This window comes from Lacerta agilis, chromosome 5, assembly GCF_009819535.1.
Source record: "Lacerta agilis isolate rLacAgi1 chromosome 5, rLacAgi1.pri, whole genome shotgun sequence".
In the NCBI taxonomy this organism is placed as follows: Eukaryota; Metazoa; Chordata; class Lepidosauria; order Squamata; family Lacertidae; genus Lacerta; species Lacerta agilis.
This window is the reverse complement of record NC_046316.1, coordinates 17,292,770-17,318,260: the sequence shown is the minus strand read 5'-3', so window position 1 is coordinate 17,318,260 and position 25,491 is coordinate 17,292,770. Positions and strand designations below refer to the sequence as shown.

The window sequence follows — 25,491 nt, the reverse complement described above, 5'->3', positions numbered from 1 at the left end:
AGGCAAATGGCCAAGAAACTCTGGGCAATCTTCATATAATAAACTGCTACTTGCGAGCATCCTTTGAGGCCCGCTTCTCTGTCTCCACACATTAACCACAAGCTATATTTAAAGGTAAACAAAACAGAATCACATTATTATTGATGCATCACTTCTTGTTGTGTCAATCTCTAAAACTAACGTATATGTAGTATGATATGTTTCTATAGGGCAAGGGGCTGAATGGGCGGGGCGAATAATGTGATGATTAATTTCTTGATCTTGGGGGTACCAACAGGACTGTTTGTTGTTCTTGCAATTGACTAACATGGTTACCCATCTTCTTATTGGTGTCTGTGCCAATGTTTAGGAAGAGGTTCCAGAGTACCTTCCACTCAATGAAAAAAATTCTACTGATTTGGTAACAATTCGTATCTGGATAAATTCCACCAGATGGAAATGAAGGTAAACATGATCTGTCCCTCCCTTTCTTTCTCTCTCTCTCTCTCTCTCTCTCTCACACACACACACACATATATATATTAGTGCAATGAGGGCATCTGCTTCATCTGCATGACTTACACAGCATATCGAAATCCTCCCTATCTAGGCTCTTATTGAGGAAAAGAAGTCCAGTTTTCTCTTGGATTTGAAACCAGAGATTGTCTTTACTTCCAGCTCGCGGGATGTGGAGTTGTGGGCACAGCCAAAAATATGTATCCTCCTCCTCTGAATCTTTCAAGGCATGGATCTGTAGCAGGGGGGTTCCGCTGGGTTGGTCAAGGTAGACGTTCTCATGATATTCCCTCCGGGGAAAGTAGAGGCCAAAGGCAACTGGAAAAGATACAGAAATGAAGGAATGCAATATGTACAATGACTAGGTGGACTTTTTATTTTTAAGCGCTTTGCAAAGGCAAGACACTTCCCTTCTGTAACTAGCAGGAAATATTATTTGTCCAACTGGTTCTTTGGTTGATCATGCTAGATTAACTACCTCTTCCCTCAAATACCTGCCTCCATATTGAGATCTGCCTCAGAAGTTTTTACAGATCCCACCCCCATGTGGTGGGTGGTGACTGGACAGGGGGGCCTTCTATGGAGTCACATTCCAGGTTTGGAACTCGCTCCCCAGGAAGCTTCACCTGTGGCTGGGTTTACGGCCTTTTTTTACACCAGGTGAACCCTTTTTAAAATTCTCTCAGGCCTTTTCGATCTCTGTTTTTATTCTGGATGTCATCTGGTCAACTTGCTTTGTGATGTTTGTTAATTTCTGCATCACTGTATCGCATTTTTGCATTGGGAGCTATTCTGGAAACATCTCGAAGGGCAGGGTATTAAAAGCCTAACAAAAATTAAAAAGCAGTACCAGCTGCCGTGTGGTTCAATCCATTGCTCAATAAAATGCGAAAGGAAAGCAATAGTGTAGAAACTGATCTGCCATACTGGTTTTGTAAAAAAAAAGGGCAGTTTGGTATACATTTGCTTCATATGCCTAGATGGGCCTAATATTTTAAAAGTGATTATATGTGAATATGAATATGTTCTTATTTAATTTTATAACCATGACTGGTTTTAAATATGTTATTATCTTGAACTGTGCAATAGTGAGATATCAGCAGTGCATGGGGACAACCCAGGACATGTTGCAGCCTCAGGTGAAGGAGAGAATGTTACCTCCACATTCCATGTAGCACACAGTTTGGCTCTCCAGCAACTCATTGCATTCCCTTCTAGAGCTGATACAATGTTTATGTTTGTGAATTGTGTTAAAAAGGTAAAGGTAAAGGTACCCTTTACCGCGGACAACTCTGGGGTTGCAGCGCTCATCTGGCTCTATAGGCCGAGGGAGCTGGCGTTTGTCCGCAGACAGCTTCCAGGTCATGTGGCCAGCATGACTAAGCTGCTTCTGGTGAACCAGAGCAGCACATGGAAACGCCGTTGACCTTCCCGCCGGAGCGGTACCTATTTATCTACTTGCACATTGAAGTACTTTCGAACTGCTAGGTGGGCAGGAGCAGGGACCGAGCAACGGGAGCTCACCCCGTTGCGGGGATTCGAACCACCGACCTTCTGATCGGCAAGCCCTAGGCTCTGTGGTTTAGATCACAGCACCACCCATGTCCCTTATTGTGTTAATCCTCTACAAATGTTTTTTGTTAACTATGTTTGTCTATATCATAATAAAGCAAACACTGATGGTCATGTTGGTTCACTTTCTTTGCTAATTTAAGTTCCTGTACTTTATTGTTAAAATGGACATTTGAATAAAAATGTATGGGGGCGGAATTGCACATGCTATCTAAATGATGACATTTTAAAAACAGAAGGTGGGGGAGGAGGAGCAAATTAGCTGATCAATCTCAGTTGCCCATAACTGACCACTTGCCCTCTGGAGTCATTTATCCATCTCAAACACCTCCCTTATATTAAACCTTTCTTAATTTTCAAGCAATTTTCCCGTGAACACTCTTCTTCCAGTGGCTAGTGCATGAACCCACACTGTATCAAATCAACACTGACCTATTTGACGTACCGACACTATAGACCTAAACTGATTTAACAGTAATTTCAAAATCATATGCAATAAAACTGCACAGAAAAGGTCAAAATGTTTTTTTAATCAAGTCTATGCTGAAAGCAACGGATCACTCTCAGTACCATTTTTATTTCCCTTCCTGGTACTGCTAAGCACTTTATTTAATTAGAGCTTAATCAGAACCCATTTCCTACAGTCTCATTCTCAGCAGGCAGCTCTGAAGTGTGGTTCTATATTTCCTTCCCTCAGACGGCTGCCTTTCCACATTGTTCACAAATCTGAACAGTCTACAACTGTTAACGAAGGAGCACTGATAAAGGCAGGTATGGAGCTGTAAAATATGCAACATAGATGCCTTGCTTTATGCAGTTATTTCGTCTGGTCTGAATGAATCCAGGACCAAGAGTGTAGATGTCAAAAGCATTGATACCTGAACTCTCAGGTGCTTCTCTTCTTCATATAAAGGAAAACAAACTGACAGATATGAAACAATACAATACGTTACATCGGGAACTGTGGCAATGCAATCTGACTTGAACCAACAACACTGCAATTTAAACCTATGCTTGGAAAGCAAGGCAGGGGTGTCCTACAAGATTAGTCCTACTGCCAATGCAATATTCTCCACAAACATATTCTCTAAGAAATGCAGGTACTGGGATTCACCCCACCCATGGCAGGGAAAAGTCTTTATGGCCCCACATCAGAGACTCTTGTTAGTCCCATACTCCCTGTCCTCATCAGTGCTCTTCAGTCACCACATTACCTTGTGGGGTGGGGACGCTACTGTGCTGATTCTGAGGTCTTCGCACCATTTATTTTTATTTATTATTAAATTTATACAAGGTCTGAGCTTCTTCCAAGGAGCTCAACACAGCATACATGGTTCTCCTTTCTCTCCGTTTTATTCTCGCAACCATCATGTGAGGCAAGTTAGGCCGAGAGACTGTGACTGGTCCAAGGCCACCCAGTGGGCTTTATGACTGAGCAGGGATTTGAACCCTGATCTCCCAAGGTCCTAGTTCAACACTCTAACCGATACACCACACTGGGATCACACCATAACGTTTGCATCACACAACTTGAACCCGAACCCTCTTTACTAATCTTAAGTGCTTTCTCTTTGAACTCGTGTTTTTTGCAGCCTCTCTCCCTAGGTCCATAGGCTAATATGAACATCGTGTGGAATTTGTTTGTCTTTCCCCATAAATTCCCTTTCCCTTCAATGAACATAAAGCTAGATGCAAGGTGACCAAAGATGCCGGATTCTAAGAGTTGCTCCTAGTGAGCCTCCATAATTTAAGCATCCCAGACTCCCTGAAAATGGTGACATCATCTATGACATTGTGGTATATGTCAGGCATGGAGGACCTCAGGCCTCTCTATATCTGACCCTCTGAACTCTCCCCATCCATAACCCCTCTTCTAAGCCCACAGCCTTCACTGACCCCGTTTCAGTGTTTTTGCCTGGCTGGAATGCATCCTTGAACTAATGCCTCTCCCTTGCCTGTGTGGAGGACAGAGAGGGGTGCGAGAGTGTGTTAAGAAGTAGGCTACTGTTCAAAGCTAAGATTTGTGCTAGTTGTTCTGCTCACTTTCACTTTGGCCTCACCCAGCACTAGCCTGTGTCCCCCACTCCCCCGTCCCCTGGAAAGGAATGAGGCTTTCTGGCTAAAAATAATAATTCCCTATCCCTAGTACAGTGGTACCTCATATTGCGAACGGGATTCGTTCCAGAGCCCCATTCGCAACATGAGCAGAACGCAACACGTAGCGCCGCATCTGCACATGTGCGAGGTGCGATTCGGCGCATGCGCGTGATGTCATTTTGCTCTTCTGTGCATGTGCGAATCGCCGAGCCCGGAAGTAACCTGTTCTGGTACTTCCAGGTTCGGCGCATTCGTATCCTGTGACGAACGCAACCCGCAGCGGCTGTAACATGAGGTATGACAGTATACATAGAATTTTAACTATGCTGCCAAGAGAAGCAGTAACACTGAAAAGCCAGCAGCTTTTTTGCCTAATAGGCAACTCTTTCAAAAGCAGCTAGCAAACAACCAGGCTAAAGTTTCTTTAGCTGCAGCATTCCCTAAATTGAAGCCCATTACTTCAGCTCTCGTCCACATACGAAGTACAGTGTATACCCACGTCGTTCTGAATAGACAAACACGGGACTGCACTTTTAGCTATCTCTTATTGTTGGACTCACTTAATCCAAGACCCGACAGAATACTGTGCATTGCAGGTAAGCATTTCTATTTGGAAATATTACATAATTCCTTTGAAATATGGCCATGATTCACGAGACCACCGCCAGATCTAGCAATGAATCACTGTAGCACGATTTACGGCTGCCTTTGTGATTTGTTCTAATGTATCGTACATTAAACTGATAATCTAGGACAGTAATAAAGGAGGTGAACATTTATTAATAATTTCTTGCTGAAGGGTCTGACAAGTTGCAAAATGAAAACTAACAGCTCCTTGTTGTTTTCCACCTTTCCGCAATAATTTATTACTGCCATTTTATTTTGCACCTCACTACTCTGTGGAGTTTTTGTCACGAATCGAACTTAAAAGGCACCCATTATTTTCACGTCTTTAATCAACTAGCAATAGTCAAATGCAAATTTACTTACCACAAGTATGGCTCTACCCATTTTCTCTTGCTACCTCTGTGGCATGGACCTCTCCTCAAAATCTACCTTTCTTGCAAGGGGCCTCTTCCCATGTCATGCCTCACATTGCCCTTCCTTCACACCCTCCTTGAGGGTCCTTGCACTCTGACAACATTGCTTGTGGTTTGAGTGTGTATAAAGACTACCCTATTGTAAAAGGGTAAATTGATTGTTTCACTCACTTTTGACTCTGGCCTCCGCCCGCCACTGGCTTGTGGTGCCCAAAAAGGAATAAAGGTAAAAGGTGAAGGACCCTGGATGGTTAAGTCCAGTCAAAGGCAACTATGGGGTTGTGGCGCTTATCTCGCTTTCAGGCCAAGGGGGCCAGCGTTTGTCCACAGACAGTTTTCCAGGTCATGTGGTCAGCATGACTAAACCGCTTCTGGCGCAACGGAACACCATGATGGAAACCAGAGCACGGAAATGCCATTTACCTTCCCGCTGCAGTGGTACCTATTTATCTACTTGCACTGGCCTGTTTTCAAACTGCTAGGTTGGGCAGGAGCTGGGACAGAGCAACGGGAGCTCACCCGGTCACGGAGATTCAAACTGCCGACCTTCTGATCGTCAAGCCCAAGAGGCTCAGTGGTTTAGACCAAAAGGGAATATACAGCGTCAGATTGGAAAAAAAAGTTCCCTATCCCAAGCTTAACCTCTTAATCATTATCCCAAACTGTAACCAAGTGACAAATGCATGCAGCTGCATTTGCCCACATTCACCCTTTGGCATCCTTGTCGCTCCCCCCACCTCCTTCCTCACAGGGTGTCAAAAAAGAGGGCAAAACACGACATGCACTACTTTACATGTACAGGTGCAAATTTAGAAACCATTGCCGCAATTTAAATTTCATAGAAGGCAAGCCGATTAATTTCCATTCAGATCAGCACAGATCAATTGCAGTATTCAATTAATTCGCACCCCGCCCCAGATAACCCCAAATTAATAAGGACCTATCCGATTAAGTTACCCCCAATTAATTGCCCACCCAGATCCCACACCAAAATCATTTCCTCTTCAATTGCTTGCCCCAGTCATCAATCATCGTTACCCTGCTCCATAAATTAAATTCCAAAGAAGTAATAAGGTGCCTGGGTGCACGATTCTGTTTGGAGTGGGAGTCTTAACGAAAACAAGGAGGGTGGGGTTTATGGCTTTAAAAAGCAATTACAGTAATATGTTGGCCTGCTGTTGCTTGCCCGCTGCGGCACATTGCAAGTCATGTTAATTCCATCCCCAAATCACCTCCTGACCAGCATCTTATGCTGTGTATACTGACTGCAACTCTATATCAAGCCCCGCTTCTTTTCTGTGAAATAAGCATTCATAGAAACAGGGCACCATGAAGTCTCCAACCTCCTCCAAACAGCAGTCAGTAGGGTTGAACCAGAAGGGCATTGAGGGTGAGGCATCCGATGGTGATTATTATTGTTTTTTGTCACACTTTTTTATGTCTAGATATGGGTCTCTGAGTGTGCCTCTGCAAAAAGATGGATTCAAATCGGCTTACGAAAACAAACATTTAAAAAACAAGAGTAAACCAAGCCTGAGGGCTGGGCTTGTGATATTTGTATTGATTTGTAAGCTGTGCATGAAGTTTTCCAGGCTGCAGAGCGGGGCACAAGTGCTCTGAAAAATTTGTCAATATGAAATATAAATAAACACATACATAGATGGGAGGTAATTAAATATGAAGTTGAAAGAAAACCTTCATTGGCTGAGTCTATCCCTCTTCATTCATTTGTTTCTAAATGAACACTGAGTGAATATTGGCCTGAAATGACAACTTATTTTAGGAATGTTTATGGATTATCGTTTGTTTCTGTTATTTCTGGTCTTTTTCCTTCTTTCTTTAGTTTTAATTTGATAATTTTTTCCCACCCAAAAAACTTGTCAAGCTCACAAAACCAGGCTTAACTCCGGTGGTTTCAGTTGCCAGGGTGGGGGGAATATTCTTGGTTACAAACTAGGAGGCAAAAGATTTCCCCCTAATTATATACTTTCCACTGTGCAACCAGGGCCTCTTTATGACACTTATTTAAACTACCATTTGCTGTATTTTCAGAGAATAGCATTTCTATCACAGAATAACAAGTTCCATTTCTTATCCCTAGGATTTCACCAAATCTTATTGATAACAGGTTGTGTTATTAATTATATCCTTATTTATTCAGATTGTGAAGCCAGGGCTATCTCTTTTTTTAACACAAAAAAAGATAATGAAGTTACCAGACAAACATGATGCTTCCTATTAATAACCCACTATTTGTGGTTAAGTATTATATTTCAGTAATCAATCAGAGCAGTGGTGGACGAGGGTTCTTAAGATGGTTACAGTTATTAATGATGATTGACAGTTGTTCAATTGCAAATATTTAACTACTTGATGTTCCGCTATCCTAGCATAAAATCATGGAAGTGGGCAGGCATGAGTTGTTGGCGGTCTCTGAAGGGAATCCTCACAAAATTGATTTCATATCTGCTTCCTTGAGCTTATGCAGAAAATGAGTAGCAGAGGGTTTTTTTGTGTCTACAAAGTGATGTTTAATCTTCCAAAACACAGCTTTGCACACAGATACAGAATATATATTTACTTTACCCTTGAAGATGCTGCCAGTACTGAAATGAATTATTTCCTATAACTAAGGAGCCTCTTATGAGCATACTACAAGTTGTTGGCATCTGTCTGTTTCGAGAGACAATGGAGTATGCTTCCAAGGGTGAAGTCAGAACCACTGTGTTAGCAGCACTGAAGTGACTTCCCCAGGGCACAAGCCTAGGCAGTGTGTATTGAGCTCCTGGGCTGCCCAAACAAGACCGCCCCCCTTGGCCTTGTTGATGTGGTCCAAAGGAAAGCAGAGCAATACTTGGCTGCAGGAGTTGCTGGAAGGAGGGACAGAAGGTGACATCCAACTGTTGTAGGGACTCCACTCTGGATTTGTGTAAGATTTATTCCTTACAAGTACTTAATTATGTGTGTTGTCGTCGTCCCCATTCACAGTGGGAAAGCAAGATTTCACCCGCCCCACTGGTCACCTTTAAGTGGGCAGAGCATCAGAATACAACGTGCACATGTCCTGTTACCAGATTCCATGAGAGAACTTTAGGTGTAAAAATGATGGTCCAATCCAACAGGAGGAGGGGGGGAATACTCACACGAAATGGTGGGTGGCTGTGAATGCTCTTCTTGAGTGCAACTCTAATAATATTGTGTTCAATGCCACTTCAAGGGGAGAGAGTAAGAACAGAGCGCTTGATTCAGAATGGAGGGCTTGGTTCAAATCTCCCCCCCCCCAGTGATGATGACCAGTACTGAAAAAGACTGCTAGGTTGGTCTTTGAGCCCACTCAAACATGAGCACAGCCCACCACCACTCTTTTCCACAGACATTTGCAACAGGGCATCCAAAGGCAGAATACAGTAAGTGCTCCCAGAAGATGACAATTTGGCATCAGAGAAATAGAAAAGTCAATGTCTACTCCCTGTTAATATAATTCACAGCTACCTTTCCCCCTCCATGGGGTACAGAAGTCTTCTATCTGTGTTGCTTGGTCTCTAATGGGCTCATTCACACAAACAAAAATCTCCAGTTGACTCTGCATTCAGCAAATGATAATCACATATGAAGTAACTGATCCATCACCTTCACACCTATCTCTCCAAGCTCGCTGATGACATAGCATCATTACGATGTCATAATTCCATGTAACTGCTAAGCCTCACCTCCATATATGAGGCAAGGGAAGGGCACAGGGCTGGTTGGGGTGAATTTCTCTGCTTCTGTATAGGTCCCTTGAAAGCATTACAACCATGTATGAACATCTGGTGAGACTTTGGATACCAAGAGGAGGAAGAGAAAGGGGGGAAAGGAGAAGGAGGATCTGAGAAGCACTGTGCTGGGGTTCTCTTTCTACCATTTCAGCCCCAGTCTGAAGTGACTATTTGTATCTTCATGAATAAATACAGCAATACTATCTCCCCAGAGACTTCACATACCTTGCTAGGGAATCTCTCTTAAGTGTGTAACTGACGAGATAATATACGACACTGCAATCAGCGAAAAGGGAAACGGAAACACTCTCAAGCATTATCTGCATCTCGTTCTTTAATATTAATGCTAACTGTCTGTCAAAGTTGTATTAACAGTAATTCACAGAGAATTACCTGTTGAGCTAAACCATGGGATGAAGCTGAATCACTTGGTAGCCAGATTGGAGTGTAGTGCTACTTAAGTATAAGTATCTCCCAAAGCTGCTGCTTCCTGTCCCTTTCTCTTAGTCAGCAGCAACAGACATCAGGTCATACAAATTAGCTGCTACTGTACTTTTCCTAAGTGCAGCGCAGTCACTTTGAAATATAAGCTGACCATAGGAATCAAACAGGGGGGGGGGGGGCGCCTGCAAAAATATGATGCATGGGATCATGTTGTTCTAATAGGAGCAATTACAGGTGGGTAGCTGTGTTGGTCTGCCATAGTCGAAACAAAATAGAAAATTCTTTCCAGTAGCACCTTAGAGACCAACTGAGTTTGTTCTTGGTATGAGCTTTTGTGTGCATGCACACTTCTTCAGATACACTGAAGTAGCTGTCTTAATACAAAGAAATTTCAGAAATAGACTGGAAAGCGAAGTGGCTGAATTGCAACTAATCACCAAACTTAAAACCATGGAGAAACCTGGTCTGAACAAAGACATTGGATTCTTATCTCATTATACATAACAAAGCTATCTTTAGCCATCTCACCCCTTGCCTTTCCCTGCAAGACTAATTGCAGCCGTTAAGAGTCATCAACAGGTTTTCCACACCTATCAGCTGATTACCCATTCCCACCACCCTTCTGAGTAATACCCCTCCCCACTCCCTCACTATATATAAGGGTCTGGTGACTTCTGAAGAAGTGTGCATGCACACAAAAGCTCATACCAAGAACAAACTCAGTTGGTCTCTAAGGTGCTACTGGAAAGAATTTTCTATTTAATAGGAGCAAGTCAGTGGTGAATTTGAGAAGGGACTGTTAGGTATGTCGTACCAGCCCAAGATCTGAAGGCAGTTAGGGAGTTATCTCAGCAAGCTATATGCTGTAATTTGTTTGTTTTACTAAACAAAAAACAAAACAAAACTGGATTTGTTGTAAAGGGAGAAGCGGCACTCCTTTTTTAAACAAAAATCTAAATATGTTCAGATAGGCTGCAGGTACTCAACAAGAAAGGTACTCGCTATATGAACAGAGGCTACTACTATTCATTATCAACTTTTATGTATTTATTTTTTTATCCAAAGTTGGTGGGGTATTCGTAATTGAGTTAAGGATGATGTGACAGAGCTAAAAGAGCAAAAACAGCCTGCAAGGTCCCACCATCACAGAGCCTGCTTAGGCCACTGAAACAAATACGGCAGTCCAGATCTCCAACTACTTCAGCTTCCAACCCTCCTTTAGGCCATTTTTTTTAAAAAAACGGGTCTATCTGCCAAAGATGGTTCCTACCTGAAGATGGTCTCTGGCATCATAAGCTATGCTCAAATAATAGTACTTAGAGGCTTGTCTCCCACATTACCTCAGAGCTGTGCCTCACCTCCCAGGAGTGACACTGGTTTCAGAATCATCTTCATTATAACTACCTCCCATGTGAAACAAGGCCCCAGGGGTCTCAGACCCATGAGGTCAGCCTTCAAAAGCTGTTGTTTTTTTAAAAAGGTTCCAAGGAACTGTCTCTGGAGTGCAGTTATCTGACAGAACACAGCACAGGGAAACATCTGAGCTTAGAAACAATGAACTTGACTGACTGAACTCAGGGAACTTCTCTGACCCAAATGAGATAAATCTTAGGCAGAATCCCTAAATATCAGAAGTGGTTAACCTGTGGCTTCTCCAGATTTTGTTGGACTGCAATTTCCCCCATCTCTGGCTATTAGTCATGTTGGCTTGATAGAGTGATAGAGTCCAACAACATCTGGAAGGCCACAGGTTAGACGCCCCTACTAAATATATTTTCTAGACTTCCAGGGAGTTTGAAGAGCGCTGTCGGAGCTGTGATTAATGTTCAGCACTTGGACAAAGCATAGGAACACTTTTAAGCGTTGCGCAATTTTTGTAACACTTCACCAAAAGCACTTCCTCCCCCCCCCCCAATCAAACACAAAAATCAAAACTCACGGAAATTCAGCTCAGCTCTAAGAGCGGAGTAACAAAAACTGGCAATGCAGGAGGTACTTTTTTCTATCTTTTCCTTATTTTCAAAACGTAGTTTTGAAACAGTATCATGTCGTTACTCTTTTATATATGAAAAAAAAATCAGTGAAAGCCTCTGCTGGCAGCTGAAAACTGCTAAAGAACTGAGCAATTAACATAACTATGTACCTCTCATGTGAAAGTGCTTTCATTATGAAGAACTGCTATTCCCTTTTCAAACATTCAATGGGGTTGTGAAGGCACAATTCTGTTTTTCAGTCCACAAAGTAAACTGATGCAATCAGTTCGTGCCACAGCTCTAAAACTGGCATGAGACATCCAACTTTACATTTATCAACTGCAAATATTTTCATGGTGGAAAGAATTCTGTAGAAAAAGCCACAAATTCCCCATGCCCATGAAGTTGTAGCCAGGACTGATGGTCAGGATCAGCCCCTGTCTTAAAAAAAAAAACAAGCTTGAACTTCAAAAACATTGGCTGAGGACCCTGGATTATCACTGGTATACTTGCCAAAAAACAAACAAAAAAAAACACCCTTTATATAAAGTGCAACAAATTCTGTATTTTTTGTTAGTTTGCTCAGAAATATGATTTATGTGCGTTGCTCACTGTTTAATTACTTTGTTTTCTAGAAGTTCCTTCCTGCTTGTTTGTAAGGAAATAGTCAATTAAGAATCTAATGAATCCTCTCCTGTGACAGAATTAATTTGGGAAGCTGTGACCTCATGTAAAGAGGCATCAGAGCTGGTTAATATGTAACACAGAGACACTCCGTGCAGACTGATGATCATTACATGAAGCATCTTTGATCTGCTGTAGTTTCCAGCAAAACAAGGGAAAACACGCGCTCTGCTCCAGCTCTGGCAAAAAAACACTGTACATCGGAAATGTACGGTAATGTTAAGAGCAGACGGTGTTACTAAGATATGGCAAAGATGACGGAATGTAATCCCCGAAGAGGAAAGTACTGCAATTTTCCACCTTTGATTTCAGACACATGGTAAGAACATCGCTAGACCTCCAACAACTCAACTTGGAACAAATCAGACATAGCTCAGAGCCCCACATAAATGGAAGCTGAAATCTCAGTTGAATGTCTATGGATCAAGATGGGGTGCCTTTATGTAACTTATTTATACTTGAATTATAAACATTACAGTGGTACCTCGGGTTACAGATGCTTCGGATTACAGACGCTTCAGGTTACCCAGAAATAGTACCTCGGGTTAAGAACTTTGCTTCAGGATGAGAACAGAAATCGGGCAGCGGTGGTGCAGCGGCAGCGGGAGGCCCCATTAGCTAAAGTGGTGCTTCAGGTTAAGAACAATTTCAGGTTAAGAACAGACCTCCAGAACGAATTAAGTATGTAACCAGAGGTACCACTGTACTTAAAACTTGCTGATTTGGGGGGAAATGAATCACTATGCATGATTTGTAGACCCGGCAAATTCCAATCAAAATGGGAAAACTATCAACCCCGCTGAATCCCCAGTTGGCACTGGGTTGCATAAGAGCCCTCTTTGCATGTTACTCGCGTGAAAGGGCAACACAGATTCAACGGGGCTGTGCATTCAGCCTCACCCCTGGAGATAGTGTGGCTCCTTGCAGCCCTCACAGGTTGATTTAGAGAAGAGGTTTCCCAGATGATTAAGAACCCTAAACCTTAAAGCATATTGGAGAGTCGGTGTAGAGAAAAGGTTGTCTCCTTTGGTATGTTATCTCTCAAAAAATGAGGGGCTGGAATGGACTGCGCTACCTCAGGGTGTTGGCCTAAAGATGTACTTGGATAGCTAGGTTGGTTAGAGCGGATGCTGATAACACCAAGGTTGCAGGTTCAATCCCCATATGAGACACTTGCATATTCCTGCATTGCAGTGGGTTGGATTCGATGATCCTCAGGATCCCTTCCAACTCTACTATTCTGTGAAATTCCCTTCATACTTCTGTTTATCTTTCTGAATGAGTAGCATGAGAAGAGGGCATAGACCTTTAGGCCAACTAGGTCAAACGCCAGGGCCTCTACAGAGACCAATGAGACTGCTGTAGACTGCACAGTGCAAATGAAACTCTCTCATGTCCTGTGAGTCTCTGCCTCCGATACTTCACAAGGTCCCATCCCCAGTGGGCCCTGAAATCCATCACTGAATTCTGCATCCTTCCAGAATTTAGAACTGCCCTTGAGTGCATAAAGAAACTTAATGTGAATGACCAATGCCTTTATAATAAGTCTTTAAAATATTCTGATCTACCAAAAGAACAAAACGAAAAACAACCCTTTCTTTGGAGGACTAAATGCAAAACCACACCATACATTTAAAGCACACTGAAAGCACATGGTTTCTCCCAAAGAATCTTGGGAACTGCAGTACCCTTCACAAACCACAGTTCCCAGGATTCTTCGGGGGGGAGGGAGATCAGAAGTTTTACATGTTCAACCGGGTGTGCTCTAAATATGTGGTGTGGGTCTGCCCTAAGCTGACAGCCACAGTACCGGTAATCGCTTCTACAATGTGCAGCAGTATTGACTCAAGTCTTGTTAATAACATTTACATGAGTTAATGATATACGATCTGCGAGCACCTGATGCTGTAGCACTGTGAGCAGGTGTGACACAAATGCAAGAATAGGAAACTAACGACAGTATCCTGTTTTTATTTTGATTGTGTCCTGTTTTATATACTAGAGATTTTAAATAAGTAATAAATAGTTACAATTCAAGTATTTCTTTTTTTTTTTAAAAAAAAGCAAACTGATTCCACAGACCAACCAGGAAGTATTTTTTGAAGAGAAGCAACAAACCGTGTTTACAATATGATAACTTTAACAGAGTCCCTTAGTTCTCCCGCATGGATAATATATGTGGAAAACAAAAGTGGAAACTCACTTCCATCTGCTAATCATGTAGAGGGAAATTTAGTACTGTAAATCAGTGTTCAGCAGCCCTTGTTATGTCCACAAAATACTAGCACCTGTCCTGTCCATTCATGCCCATTTCTCTCACCTCTTCCTTTTTTATTTTGTGCTTTCCTTTGAGCTAACTGTGAAGACACACTGCAGCACAAAGAACTCTGGCAACCACACCAACCAATAACTGAGCCTTCTGAACCACCAGTAAAACAGATATGCCTCACAAGATCATTATGTGCAATTTCAGTGTATCTGAAGAAGTGTGCATGCACACGAAAGCTCATACCAAGAACAAACTTAGTTGGTCTCTAAGGTGCTACTGGAAGGATATTATTATTATTATTATTATTATTATTATTATTATTATTATGTTTTGACTTTGGCAGACCAACACGGCTACCTACCTGCAAATGGAATACTGGAAGGAGTAAGGGGAAGGTTCCTCTCTCCCTTGTGCTGTAAAGAAAAGCCAGCAAACCAGAAACACACACGCCAACTTTCAAGATTTGGGAGTGGGGAATTAACTTACATTTGTGGTGTGTGTGTGTGAGAGAGCGGGGGGGGGGAGGAGAGAGAGAGGAAGAGAGAGAAGGGCAGTTGAGCTTCTAAACCCTGTTCCTATTAGCATTTAAGTGCTGGTTTTTGGAATTAAAGTTTCAATGAACATAAATGCAACCTTTGGCAAGCTTCCATATAAGCAGGGGCGGGAGAAGGACCTTGTCTGATTTCCCCTGCAACAAGGCTTTTGTCCTCAAAGTTTAAATTGAAGCCTTCCCCCCATTTTTTTCCTGCAATTATTTTGATGGTCTGCAGTTTGATATAGGGCATTTCAATTACAGTAGTTGCAAGATTTTGCAAAGAAATTGCCAAGTGTATAGATATAATTTACTGGTAACCTGAAGACCTTGAAAAGTGGGTAGGGACTCAAGCTTAGTCTAGGACACAGCCAACACTACTCACATGGAAGTTGGATGAATACCAACAGACTCTCAACTGTATTGGCACTTATAACAATTAAGAAAGTCTATCTCCTGTCAGGAAGGCATTCAAATGAAGTGGCTATCGTATTGATCACTGTTCCAAGCTGCTGATCTGAAGCTTAGCACTTCTACAGCAATAGCAAGATAAGGACAAACACTCAGAGGGTTCCCCCACATGACTCCAAAGGGAATTGGGGTTGCCACACTGCAACCGAAGCCAGTGTTAGAAACTAAGATATATAAGCTAGGCACCAAGTGGCTCTTTAAACCAGGGTTACAGTCACCCAAACGGAATGCCTAGTTGCCATTTTTTGGGGCAGAGAAGCTCAAAAGTCACATTTTTCAATACGGCTTTTTGGTTCCTCAAATTCATTCTGATTGTGCTGATAAAATATAATGGATAGAATTCTACAGGATGTGTTGCTAGTATGTGAAATCAGGAATGATCCAAGGATCCCCAGGCATGCACCTCCAGATGGTGGAGACATCAGGCGCCATCCTGGCACCTGGGCATCTTCACTTGGTCACAAGTGGCCGATAGCCAGGTGTAAGATGCACCTGGAGAATTTCAAACACTGATCCAGATATGGGACACATATATTTAAATCACCCTCTAATCTAACCTCAGACAAGGCAGGACAGTGGGAGACAAGGCTTTCTCCACATATTTCCTGCCCAGTCCTACCATTCCTGATGATGTTATTAGAAGGCTAGAGCATTATGGGACCTACAGATCTCTCTGCTACTAACCTGCAAGCCAGCCCTTCCTCTTTTATCCAAATTGACCTTACCAAGGCAATGAGCTGGCAGGAACAACTTGAGGCAATTGCCACACATACTTGTTGCAACATTAGTTGACATCACAAAGAGGTGGACAGTGGCACAAGCTTTCCATGGGAACGGATGGTGGGAAAAGCTCAAGCATTGTACATTGCTTCCCCAGGTCAATGGATGCTGAAGCAAGCGCATGTCAGCACATCCAGATCACAGTCCCAAGAAAATGTGGCTCCGATCTAGGGCTGTGTGATAAATCGTTGAATACCAGGTATTAAAACAACATCGTATTACGGTAAGTGTTTCAACAAGGCAATACAGTGGTACCTTGCTTCTCAAACGCCTTGGTTCCCAAACACTGGAAATGTTCTGGTAAGTGTTCCAGTTTTCGAACGTTTTTCAGGAGCCAAATGTCTGATGCGGCTGTCGGCTATTGTTTCTGGGGTGCCTGCACCAATCAGAAGCTGCGCCTTGGTTTTCAAACATTTCAGAAGTCATACAGACTTCCGGAACAGATTAAGTTTGGCACTTTTGTATTTGCTATTGATTTTGCATTTTTGTTTTTGAGGCTTTTTCGGTTAATTTGTTTTTGTGACTGTGTGGAACCCAGTTCAGCTACTGATTGATTGATTGATTGTGTGACTGCGGAAATGGATACAAGCCCCCCATACAAACAATGACTATCATCAGTGCAGGTAAGAATTTTTTTTTTAATCATCTACAATACTGTCTTATTTTATAGTACAGTGCATTGATTATTGCTTTCATTTTATGGATCAATGGTCTCATTAGATAGTAAAATTCATGTTAAATTGTTGTTTTAGGAGTTGTTTTTAAAAGTCTGGAACAGATTACAGTGGTACCTCTGGTTACGTACTTAATTCGTTCCGGAGGTCCGTTCTTAATCTGAAACTGTTCTTAACCTGAAGCACCACTTTAAATAATGGGACCTCCCGCTGCCGCTGTGCCGCCAGAGCACAATTTCTGTTCTTATCCTGAAGCAAAGTTCTTAACCTGAAGCATTATTTCTGGGTTAGCGGAGTATGTAACCTGAAGCGTATGTAACCCAAGGTACCACTGTAATCCATTTTGCATTACTTTCTACGGGAAAGCACACCTTGGTTTTGGAACGGACTGCCGGAATGGATTAAGTTTGAGAACCAAGGTACCACAATATACTGGTGAATAAAAGGTGGAGACTTAACAGCTTCCCAGAGGGAAGCTCGGGGGAACTGATACTTTGCAGGCTTTGTTTGCTCTCTCCCTCGTGGGTGGTGCTGTGGGTTAAACCAAAGAGCCTAGGGCTAGCCGATCAGAAGGTTGGTGATTTGAATCTCCCATTGCTCAGTCGCTGCTCCTGCCAACCTAGCATTTCGAAAGCACGTCAAAGTGCAAGTAGATAAATAGGTACCACTCCGGCGGGAAGGTAAACGGCGTTTCCGTGCACTGCTCTGGTTCGCCAGAAGCAGCTTAGTCATGCTGGCCACATGACCCGGAAGCTGTATGCTGGCTCCCTCGGCCAATAAACAAGATGAGTGCCGCAACCCCAGAGTCGTCCGCGACTGGACCTAATGGTCAGGGGTCCCTTTACCTTTAATTATGCAGAGTCTGCTAACAATTCAGGAGGGACACCTCCCCCCATGGCTAGACAATTAAAGACCCAGCAGCAAAGTAAACAGAGAACTTAACAACAAAATGGAAAACACTTCTTTCTTCCCTCACACTGCCCACAACCCCCCCTGAAAAAAGAGGGGGAAGAGTTTTTGTTTTTGTTTTTGTTTTCTGGTGGTGTTATGTTGTTGGTTTCCCCTAAATAGTTCCCCTCCATATTAAAAATGAAGGTTTCTAAAATTTATTTAAAGGAGACTAAGTCTTTGCTTGCTTGCTTCCCCTCCTTCCCTCCCTTAAAAGGAGGAGAGATTTTAAAAAGGGAGAGATTGGTGGTATGGGGGCTGGGGAGGGGGGGGCTTCTGTGGAGGACTGAATGGAGAGGAGAATGTTTAGCTGGCTGCCTTATGCTGAAATGGGAGGCTGGGTACTATGTGAGAATGATGGGGAGGGGGTTTGTGATGAGGAGGATGATGATGACTAGCCCAAGGTCACCCAGCAGCTGCATGTGGAGGAGCAGAGACACAAACCTGGTTCCCCAGATTACGAGTCTGCCGCTCTTAACCACTACACCACAATGGCTCCCTTGCCACTGCAGGGAGGCCCAGCAAGGCCCTCCGCCGCTGCCGATATATGGGTATATATTGTCATATTTAGCTGGTGATACATCGTGGTGTTGAAAACCAGATAGCACCCAGTCCTGCTTCTATGTGTCCCACTGTCTAGTAGATGCTGTTGCTTATAGTTGTGGCAGCATCCAGAACTCAGTTCTGATGTTTATAGCTCCTCAAATCCTGCCTGATATCCATTTCACTTGTTTAAGTTAGGAGAAGTGGGTAATCGGGACACTCACAGGTGGGGAAGGTGAGGGGGGGGAGGAACCAAGTTCAGGTCATTATGGACTTGGATTGAAACAGGCTCAGGGGTTTTAGAACCATGAAATTCAATTGCCAATCTCCAATCCCCCATCACTAAATATTATTTTAGTATTTTCCCATGGCTTCTCTTCTAGTTCATGTATTCTTATTTAGCTCATAAAATTTAAAGACCACTTGATTGTAAAAAGAAAGCCTCAACAGAGGGAAGCTGGAGCCCAACAATGGATAGTGGATATCCCAGGCCGCTCTCACTCATTTTTTTAAAAAAGTTCAGTGGGGATGGAGTTCCAAAAGGTAAATTGACTTTTAGAAGAAGACCACAAGTCAAAAGAGTTTCTGAACGTACTGGCTTAAAGGAACTTTAGTTTAAAAATACCTTTATGGCCTTAGCTCTTGACCACAAACGCTAAAATATAATGCTGACACAGTGGGGAGAAAAAAAACGCTTCAGATCCTGTAGGAAGGATGTACAGTTTCTAATTATGGTGTCACCAGAGATGAAGAAGCTATATTCAGAGATAGAGAATAAACTTGCTGGACTTCCTTTTCTCTGCAGAGGCTTCATTATTGGAGAAAATCCCAAAGTAAAATTGCTCAAAGCCTCCACTCTCTCTCTTTCTCTCTCTCTCTCTCTCTCTCTATATATATATATTACCTTGGGCTGTAAAAATAAATGCTTGCAGGCCAAGTTGTCGTCACTTTAAAGCTTAGCATATGATAACTGCATCCACATGGTGAGATAGATGGCTGCCTGGAACCTTTAACCACATGGTAAAACCACCATTGCTACCAAAGCTCAATAATCTGGGAGAAATGAAGAGGTAATTCCCTAGTTTAACAGGATGGTAGGGAGAAATGACTCCCCTACAAGGTTACATGTGCACATGGTAACCTTTTAAATGGCTATCTTGCAATTGCCAGTTATTTCTGACTATCCTGATTTTATTTCTAATTTAAGAGGTGTAGGAATTGAAGCATACCAATAAGACACATTCGCTGACTTGAAAGCCTTTCTCCTCCTCCTGGATGCCTATCGGCTGGTTTTCATTACTCGGTGCTGAGAAGGTACCAGGGGAAGCTGGTCAATGAGGACGACCGGGGCACTGCCCCAACAACTTCATTCTGCCCTCAGCCAGCCCCCTCCTGCCTGCATCCTTACTGGATCACACAGAAGGAAGCAGGGAGCTCGGTGCATGTGCCGCGGCAGAGCCAATCCAAATCTCCTGGCATTTCTTCCCCACCAAACTCTCCACTGCCTTATCCCCCCTTTCTCAGTAACCGGAAGTGACAAATGGCACTAGAAAGAAAGGGGACCTGCCTGCATCACTGTATCCACCATGACTGTTACAACCATTCCAGGAGGCGGCCCACTCTCTGCCAGCTTAGTTTAGTGTTGCCAACCAGCACTGGAAGGCACTCTGCCCATTCTCATAAATATCCTCCTCTTATGAGAGGACTGATCCTTCTCCCTGAATGCTGGCTTTGGGCTGAGCCCCAATGAGCCACGGCTCATATTACCCTGACATTGAGACATAGCACGTCAACTAAATACGGCTTCTGCACTGTTTTCTTGTGAAACTGCAAGCAAGCTATGGGTGGGGTCTAAAGTGCCATGAATGATGATCTCCTTTCAGCACCCCGTTCCAACAGCATCCTCTGCTGCCCCGCAAAGCCACCCGCACCACAACGCTTCTGAAGCAACATCTTATGATGCCCAATGGACTCTCACCAGCAGGAGATAAACCCCCTTCCACTTGAATGGAAACACTTTCCACTCAAAACACTGGAGAGAGTACGTTGGATCCTGGCCATTGTTTAACTTATCCAGTCATCACATTTACATTCTACAAAGCCAAAGGCTTCAATTGAGAAACAGGATTACAGTTCCTTGTTAAACATTAAGTATTACAACTAGTACCACAAAGCTTAATTGATTTAAAGCTTTTGTTAATTATTGATGGGGGACAAATTCCAATTGATTGGATTGACAGTTAAGGGGACTTTTTTGAGGGGTGAGGTTCTTTGCCTTCTGGAAGATGACTGTGATAAGGAATGAAAGAGGAAAGAGAAAAGGTATTTCCAACTAACAAGCATTCATTCATTCATTCATTCATTCATTTCCCACTCCATTTTATTTCTTTAAAAGTTGCTTTTGCTGGAGGATGGTACCTCCAAATCAAATGTGCAACTTTTGGTTCATAATGTAGAGGCAAAGACTGATATTACTCATAACTGGAGAAGGGAGGTAAAGCGCAAAGCTAATGAATCGGGACTTGGAAGAGACATTTGAAAAACTAAAGCCAGAGATAAATTACAGTACATACTTATTTAACTGCTAAGAGATTGTAAACACAACATATACTTTTCGCTTAATGTGGGAAGCTTGTATGATCCTGGCATTGCTATTGTGCTGAGGATGGGAATGGTTCCCCGATCTCACTATGACCACAAGAGGGTAGGGGTACCTGGCCTGCATCTATTAATAAGAGGGACAACAGCTGCTAGCAGCTCTTCCCCAACCTCAAGTCCAGTGTGTTATCTGTGACGTACTGAAGGAAGTGGCAGGCCAGCATACCAGGTTGAATTGTAGATTTGGAAGAAATCCTGAGGATCATCTGTCCAACCCGCTGCAATGCAGGAATATGCAGTACAGGGATCAAATCTGCAACCTTGGTGTTATCAGCAGCATGCTCTAACCAACTGAGCTATCATGTTGGCCTCAGAATCTTTTTCAGGCATAGAATGGAGGTGGGTGCCCAACATTGGTTCCTGCATTTGGCAAGCAGTAGGAAGCTTCTGGATTGACCAGGACTGAGAAAAATATTATTGGCCCAGTCTGTTCCCTGTTCCTCATAGCAATGCAATAGGTTATATATATATATATATATATACACAGTGGTGCCCCGCTAGACGAATGCCTCGCTAGACGAAAAACTCGCTAGACGAACGGCATTCGCTGCGGAAGGCTGCCCCGCAAGACAAAAAAGTCAATGGGGCTGCCTCGCAAGACGGGAAAAAAAAAAGATTCGGCACGAAAACCTCCGCGCTGCATTGCTGCTTCGCTAGACGAAAAATTCGCTCTACGAAGACACTCATAGAATGAATTATTTTCGTCTAGCGGGGCACCACTGTGTGTGTGTGTGTGTGTGTGTGTGTGTGTGTGTGTGTGTATGTATATATGTATATATAGATATATATATATTGGGGGGAGTCCTATAATTCATCTATTATTATTATTATTATTATTACTACTATTACTATTACATTTTAACCAAACACATATTGAGTCAGGCCCAGATCTTTTTAGAGAGCAGGTCAACTATGCCTTCTCCTCTATACATGCACATAAGTTCTGCCTCAATTCATGAGCACAGGATAAGAACCTCTCCACTGTTATCTCCAGACTTTGCAGAAAAGTCAAATGCTTATGTTGTGACCAAGAGGATTGCAGATCCTAGATAAATATTTGAAAGCTCACCTTCGTTGTTCTTACATGATTCCCTTGCTACCATGTTCTGCTTCTCAAAGATTTTAATGGCTCCCTTTTTGCATTAAAAAAGACAGATGCTGTCATTTTTCTTTGGCAACATAACAAGAAAAGCACAAAGATATAATCTAATACCGTATTATGTCATATTTAGACATATCATTGACTGCTGGCATCCAGGTTGGAACCAGTAAGATATTTATGCCGGCTATAAGAGCTCTTCAAAAGGCTACGTCTGCTAAAATCACTTTAAGAGAATATTACACATGACATCACCCATCAGTGACTACACTGACTCAGGGCAATTACTGCTAATCAACTTAGACTATATCTGTGTAGTTATTTTTAGATGTTTTATTGATGTTGATCAAGAAAGCCTACTGTAGCACATCCTTTAACCTAGTTGTCATGATGGTCTATTATTTCAGAGGTATAGTAGCTTGTTCCTCTCCATGCTATGTTCCTTCATTCATGTTTGAATTTTCAGTACTATTATTTCAAGCTTATTATTGTTAACTGGACATATTAATCCACTGCTGAGCAAGATCTGCCCCTGCTTGGTCTTTTCTGTACACAGACTCACACTTAGCCAGTCTGAACAACTTTCAAGGAGTTTAATGAGGCTATATTCATGCATCATAGATTTTACTATGATGCCAAAGTTTTGCCTACACAGTCACTTAGACTCACTGTGAAGACCGTGTTCATAGAAGACAATCGTACTCGGCTACAAGTGATTGCCAAAGAAGCAGCAGCTAGGGATTGAACCTGGAATCTTCTGCATGCAAAGCAGATGCTCTACCGCTGAGCTATGGTCTTTCCCTATCTTATCAAAATGTGGCACATGGGCCTTATGTTGTAAACATAGAAACATAGAATTGTGGGGTTTGAAGAGACCCTGTGGATCATCTGGTCCAGGCATAGGCAACCTTTGGCCTTCCAGATGTTTTGGCCTACAACTCCCATGATCCCTAGCTAACAGGACCAGTGGTCAGGGATGATGGGAATTGTAGTCCAAAACATCTGGAGGGCTGAAGGTTGCCTATGTCTGATCTAGTCCAACCCTCTGCCATGCAGGAACATGCAGCCATCCCATACAGGGATCAAACCTGAAACCTTGGCGTTATCAGCACCACACTCAAACCAACTGAGCTATCCAGGCTGACTTAAGAATGAACCGAGTCAAAGAAAACTGCACAATCTTAACACACATACACGAACTCAAAACCAATGGGTAACTGGAACAGCTGAACTTATAGACAAAATGATGCTGCTACTTTTTATTTTTAAACCCCTTCTTAAAATGACTTGCTGATGCTTAAGGGTAAGTCTATGTGGTATTTGTAATATTCCCTCCCAAAGATGTAACTCAAAAATTAAAAGACGACAGTGCAAAGTTTTGCCCTTGATTTGCCTAACCTGCTATTGCTATATATAATCCTTTTATATGCAGCAGCTGCCCCATTATTTCTTAAAAGGCAAACAAAGGCTATTTACCTCTCACGCTGCTCCACCTGGCTCTCTTGCTTTAGTAGCCGGGCCCCATCTTAAATCTGTGATCTATTGTTCTTGCATGAGCACACTTCAAATGAAATACGTCTGTGGTCTCCGTTCAGGGCGCAGCGGAAGCTGACACCAGGTAATGCAGTCAAGACCTTTCCTTATCACTGTATCAATTACCAACTGTACCCACTCATTGAAACAAAGCAGGTTCGAAGGGCTAAATCTCAGTGTCCTTCTGGCTTCCGAACGCTACACTGTACTTTTAACATGTTGTTTATTCCCTAGTAATCAATGTCACCAAATTCAAGAGCTTCCTCCTCCCCCAGGTAAGAGTGTAGTGAGGCAGAAGAAGAGCAAAGAGTTCTCTTTGCAAAAGTGATTCATTCGTGAGAGCTTTAATGGGCTGGGTGGGTTTTAGAGGTAGACAGTGGGAATCTGCTTTCAATTAACTGTGTCTTATTTATGCCTCTTCCCAAACTGTCGCCACACAAGGCAAGTTGCCCCTCTTAACTAAGTAACAGGATAATGTGCAACCTCCGGGAGAGGGGTTGGTAAAAAGCACACACGGAGGTAAAGCAAGTACACAATGCTCTAGGGAACACAGCAGATTTTAAACAAAATTGGGGTTTGATCATGTATTATGCTTGGAGTCTTTCCTCCTCCAACCAGGAACACACACAGTTTTATTCCTCAAACAACGGCAATAGTCATGGGAAAGCTTTTGAGCCATGCAAAGTTGAAAATGTTGGTTGTCAAGGCATGCGATTTTGCACTTTTCAAGCACCTTCCCCAAAGTTCTGCAGAATTTATACGTTTTTAAAAGGGGCAGGATTTTCCGAGCCAGGTTCAGATGTAACAACAAACTATGGGTTGTTGTTACACGGACAAGCCAGCAAGAGCCTTGGACTTGTGTGCTTCCCCATTCTCTTTGCATGAAATGGAAGGAGATCTAAAAGCATCCATTCTTATGTTAAAACCACCATATGTGGAAAGCCAGTAAACCAAAACATAATTGGAGCACATCAGCAGTTTTACTGAATCTTGGGTGGCAGAGGGGGGCTGCCTTCTGAAAATCACACATCATCACAGTATCTTTCCAACTGTGTTCTGGTGAATCCTAAGTTTCCTTAGCAGCTTGCTGAGGTAGTGATGGTAGCAAATTTCCCGAAAAGAGTTTGCCCACCATTGATGACCTTTCCTGTGCAAATGAGCAGCTGTATGGGAGCATTATATTGCTAATCTGAGACCCAATAAGCCTAGCTAGCTCTCCATGAGAATTTACTGTTCAATCTTGAAACGTGACCCAGAATCTGCCACAACAGGGTTGGAAAATCTGTAGCCCTCCAGATTTATTTATTTATATGACTGATCTATTTCACTTTTCTTAAGGTACGGTTGCAGTGAAGCACATAGAAAAAGCCCATTAAAATAACACAAATCCCTGAATGACAAATTAGTTGTTGGGAACCAGTCAGCATAGTCAATGGGTCTGGGATGATGGGAGTTACAGTTCAGCAGCATTTGAAAGGCCACAGGTTCCCCATCCCTGCTATACAATACACAATGTTTCCCAGCAGACAAGCCAACTTGGAATGGTCTCCATTAAGCTGGTAAACTTGAAAGTGTACAGGATGGAAGGCAGCTCAGGATACCAAATTTTGCTGCTCATAACTGCAAAATGCAATGACAGCTTTCTAAAAATCTGGGAGAGGTGGACAATGAAAAATATACCATGAGGCCTTTTGCATGACTAAGCACAGAACCATTAAACATGTAGTGATGAAAGTTCAAACTGAACTCACTCCAAAAATGCTTCTATCTTAAAGAGCATCACCAGACTCAACCAAAGACACTGCCAGTTTCTCACCTTTCATTTCTTTCTTGCTTTCCCTCTTCCCCTGACTCCAGTATCTGGCAAACACTGAGGAACAGTCACTCCATCACCACTTTTCCTGTCATATAAGTCACTGGG

At 42.8% G+C, this 25,491-nt stretch overlaps 1 protein-coding gene across 2 annotated transcripts in view; it reads right to left on the bottom strand.

Moving 5' to 3' along the window:
* Window positions 1–25,491, bottom strand: part of RET (ret proto-oncogene) — a 90,660-nt gene that overhangs the window by 47,172 nt on the left and 17,997 nt on the right. For both annotated transcript variants that reach the window (XM_033148739.1, XM_033148740.1), the window contains one exon: window positions 562–813. In XM_033148739.1, the coding sequence (XP_033004630.1) occupies window positions 562–813 (252 nt within the window). The remainder of the gene's footprint in view (window positions 1–561; window positions 814–25,491) is intronic.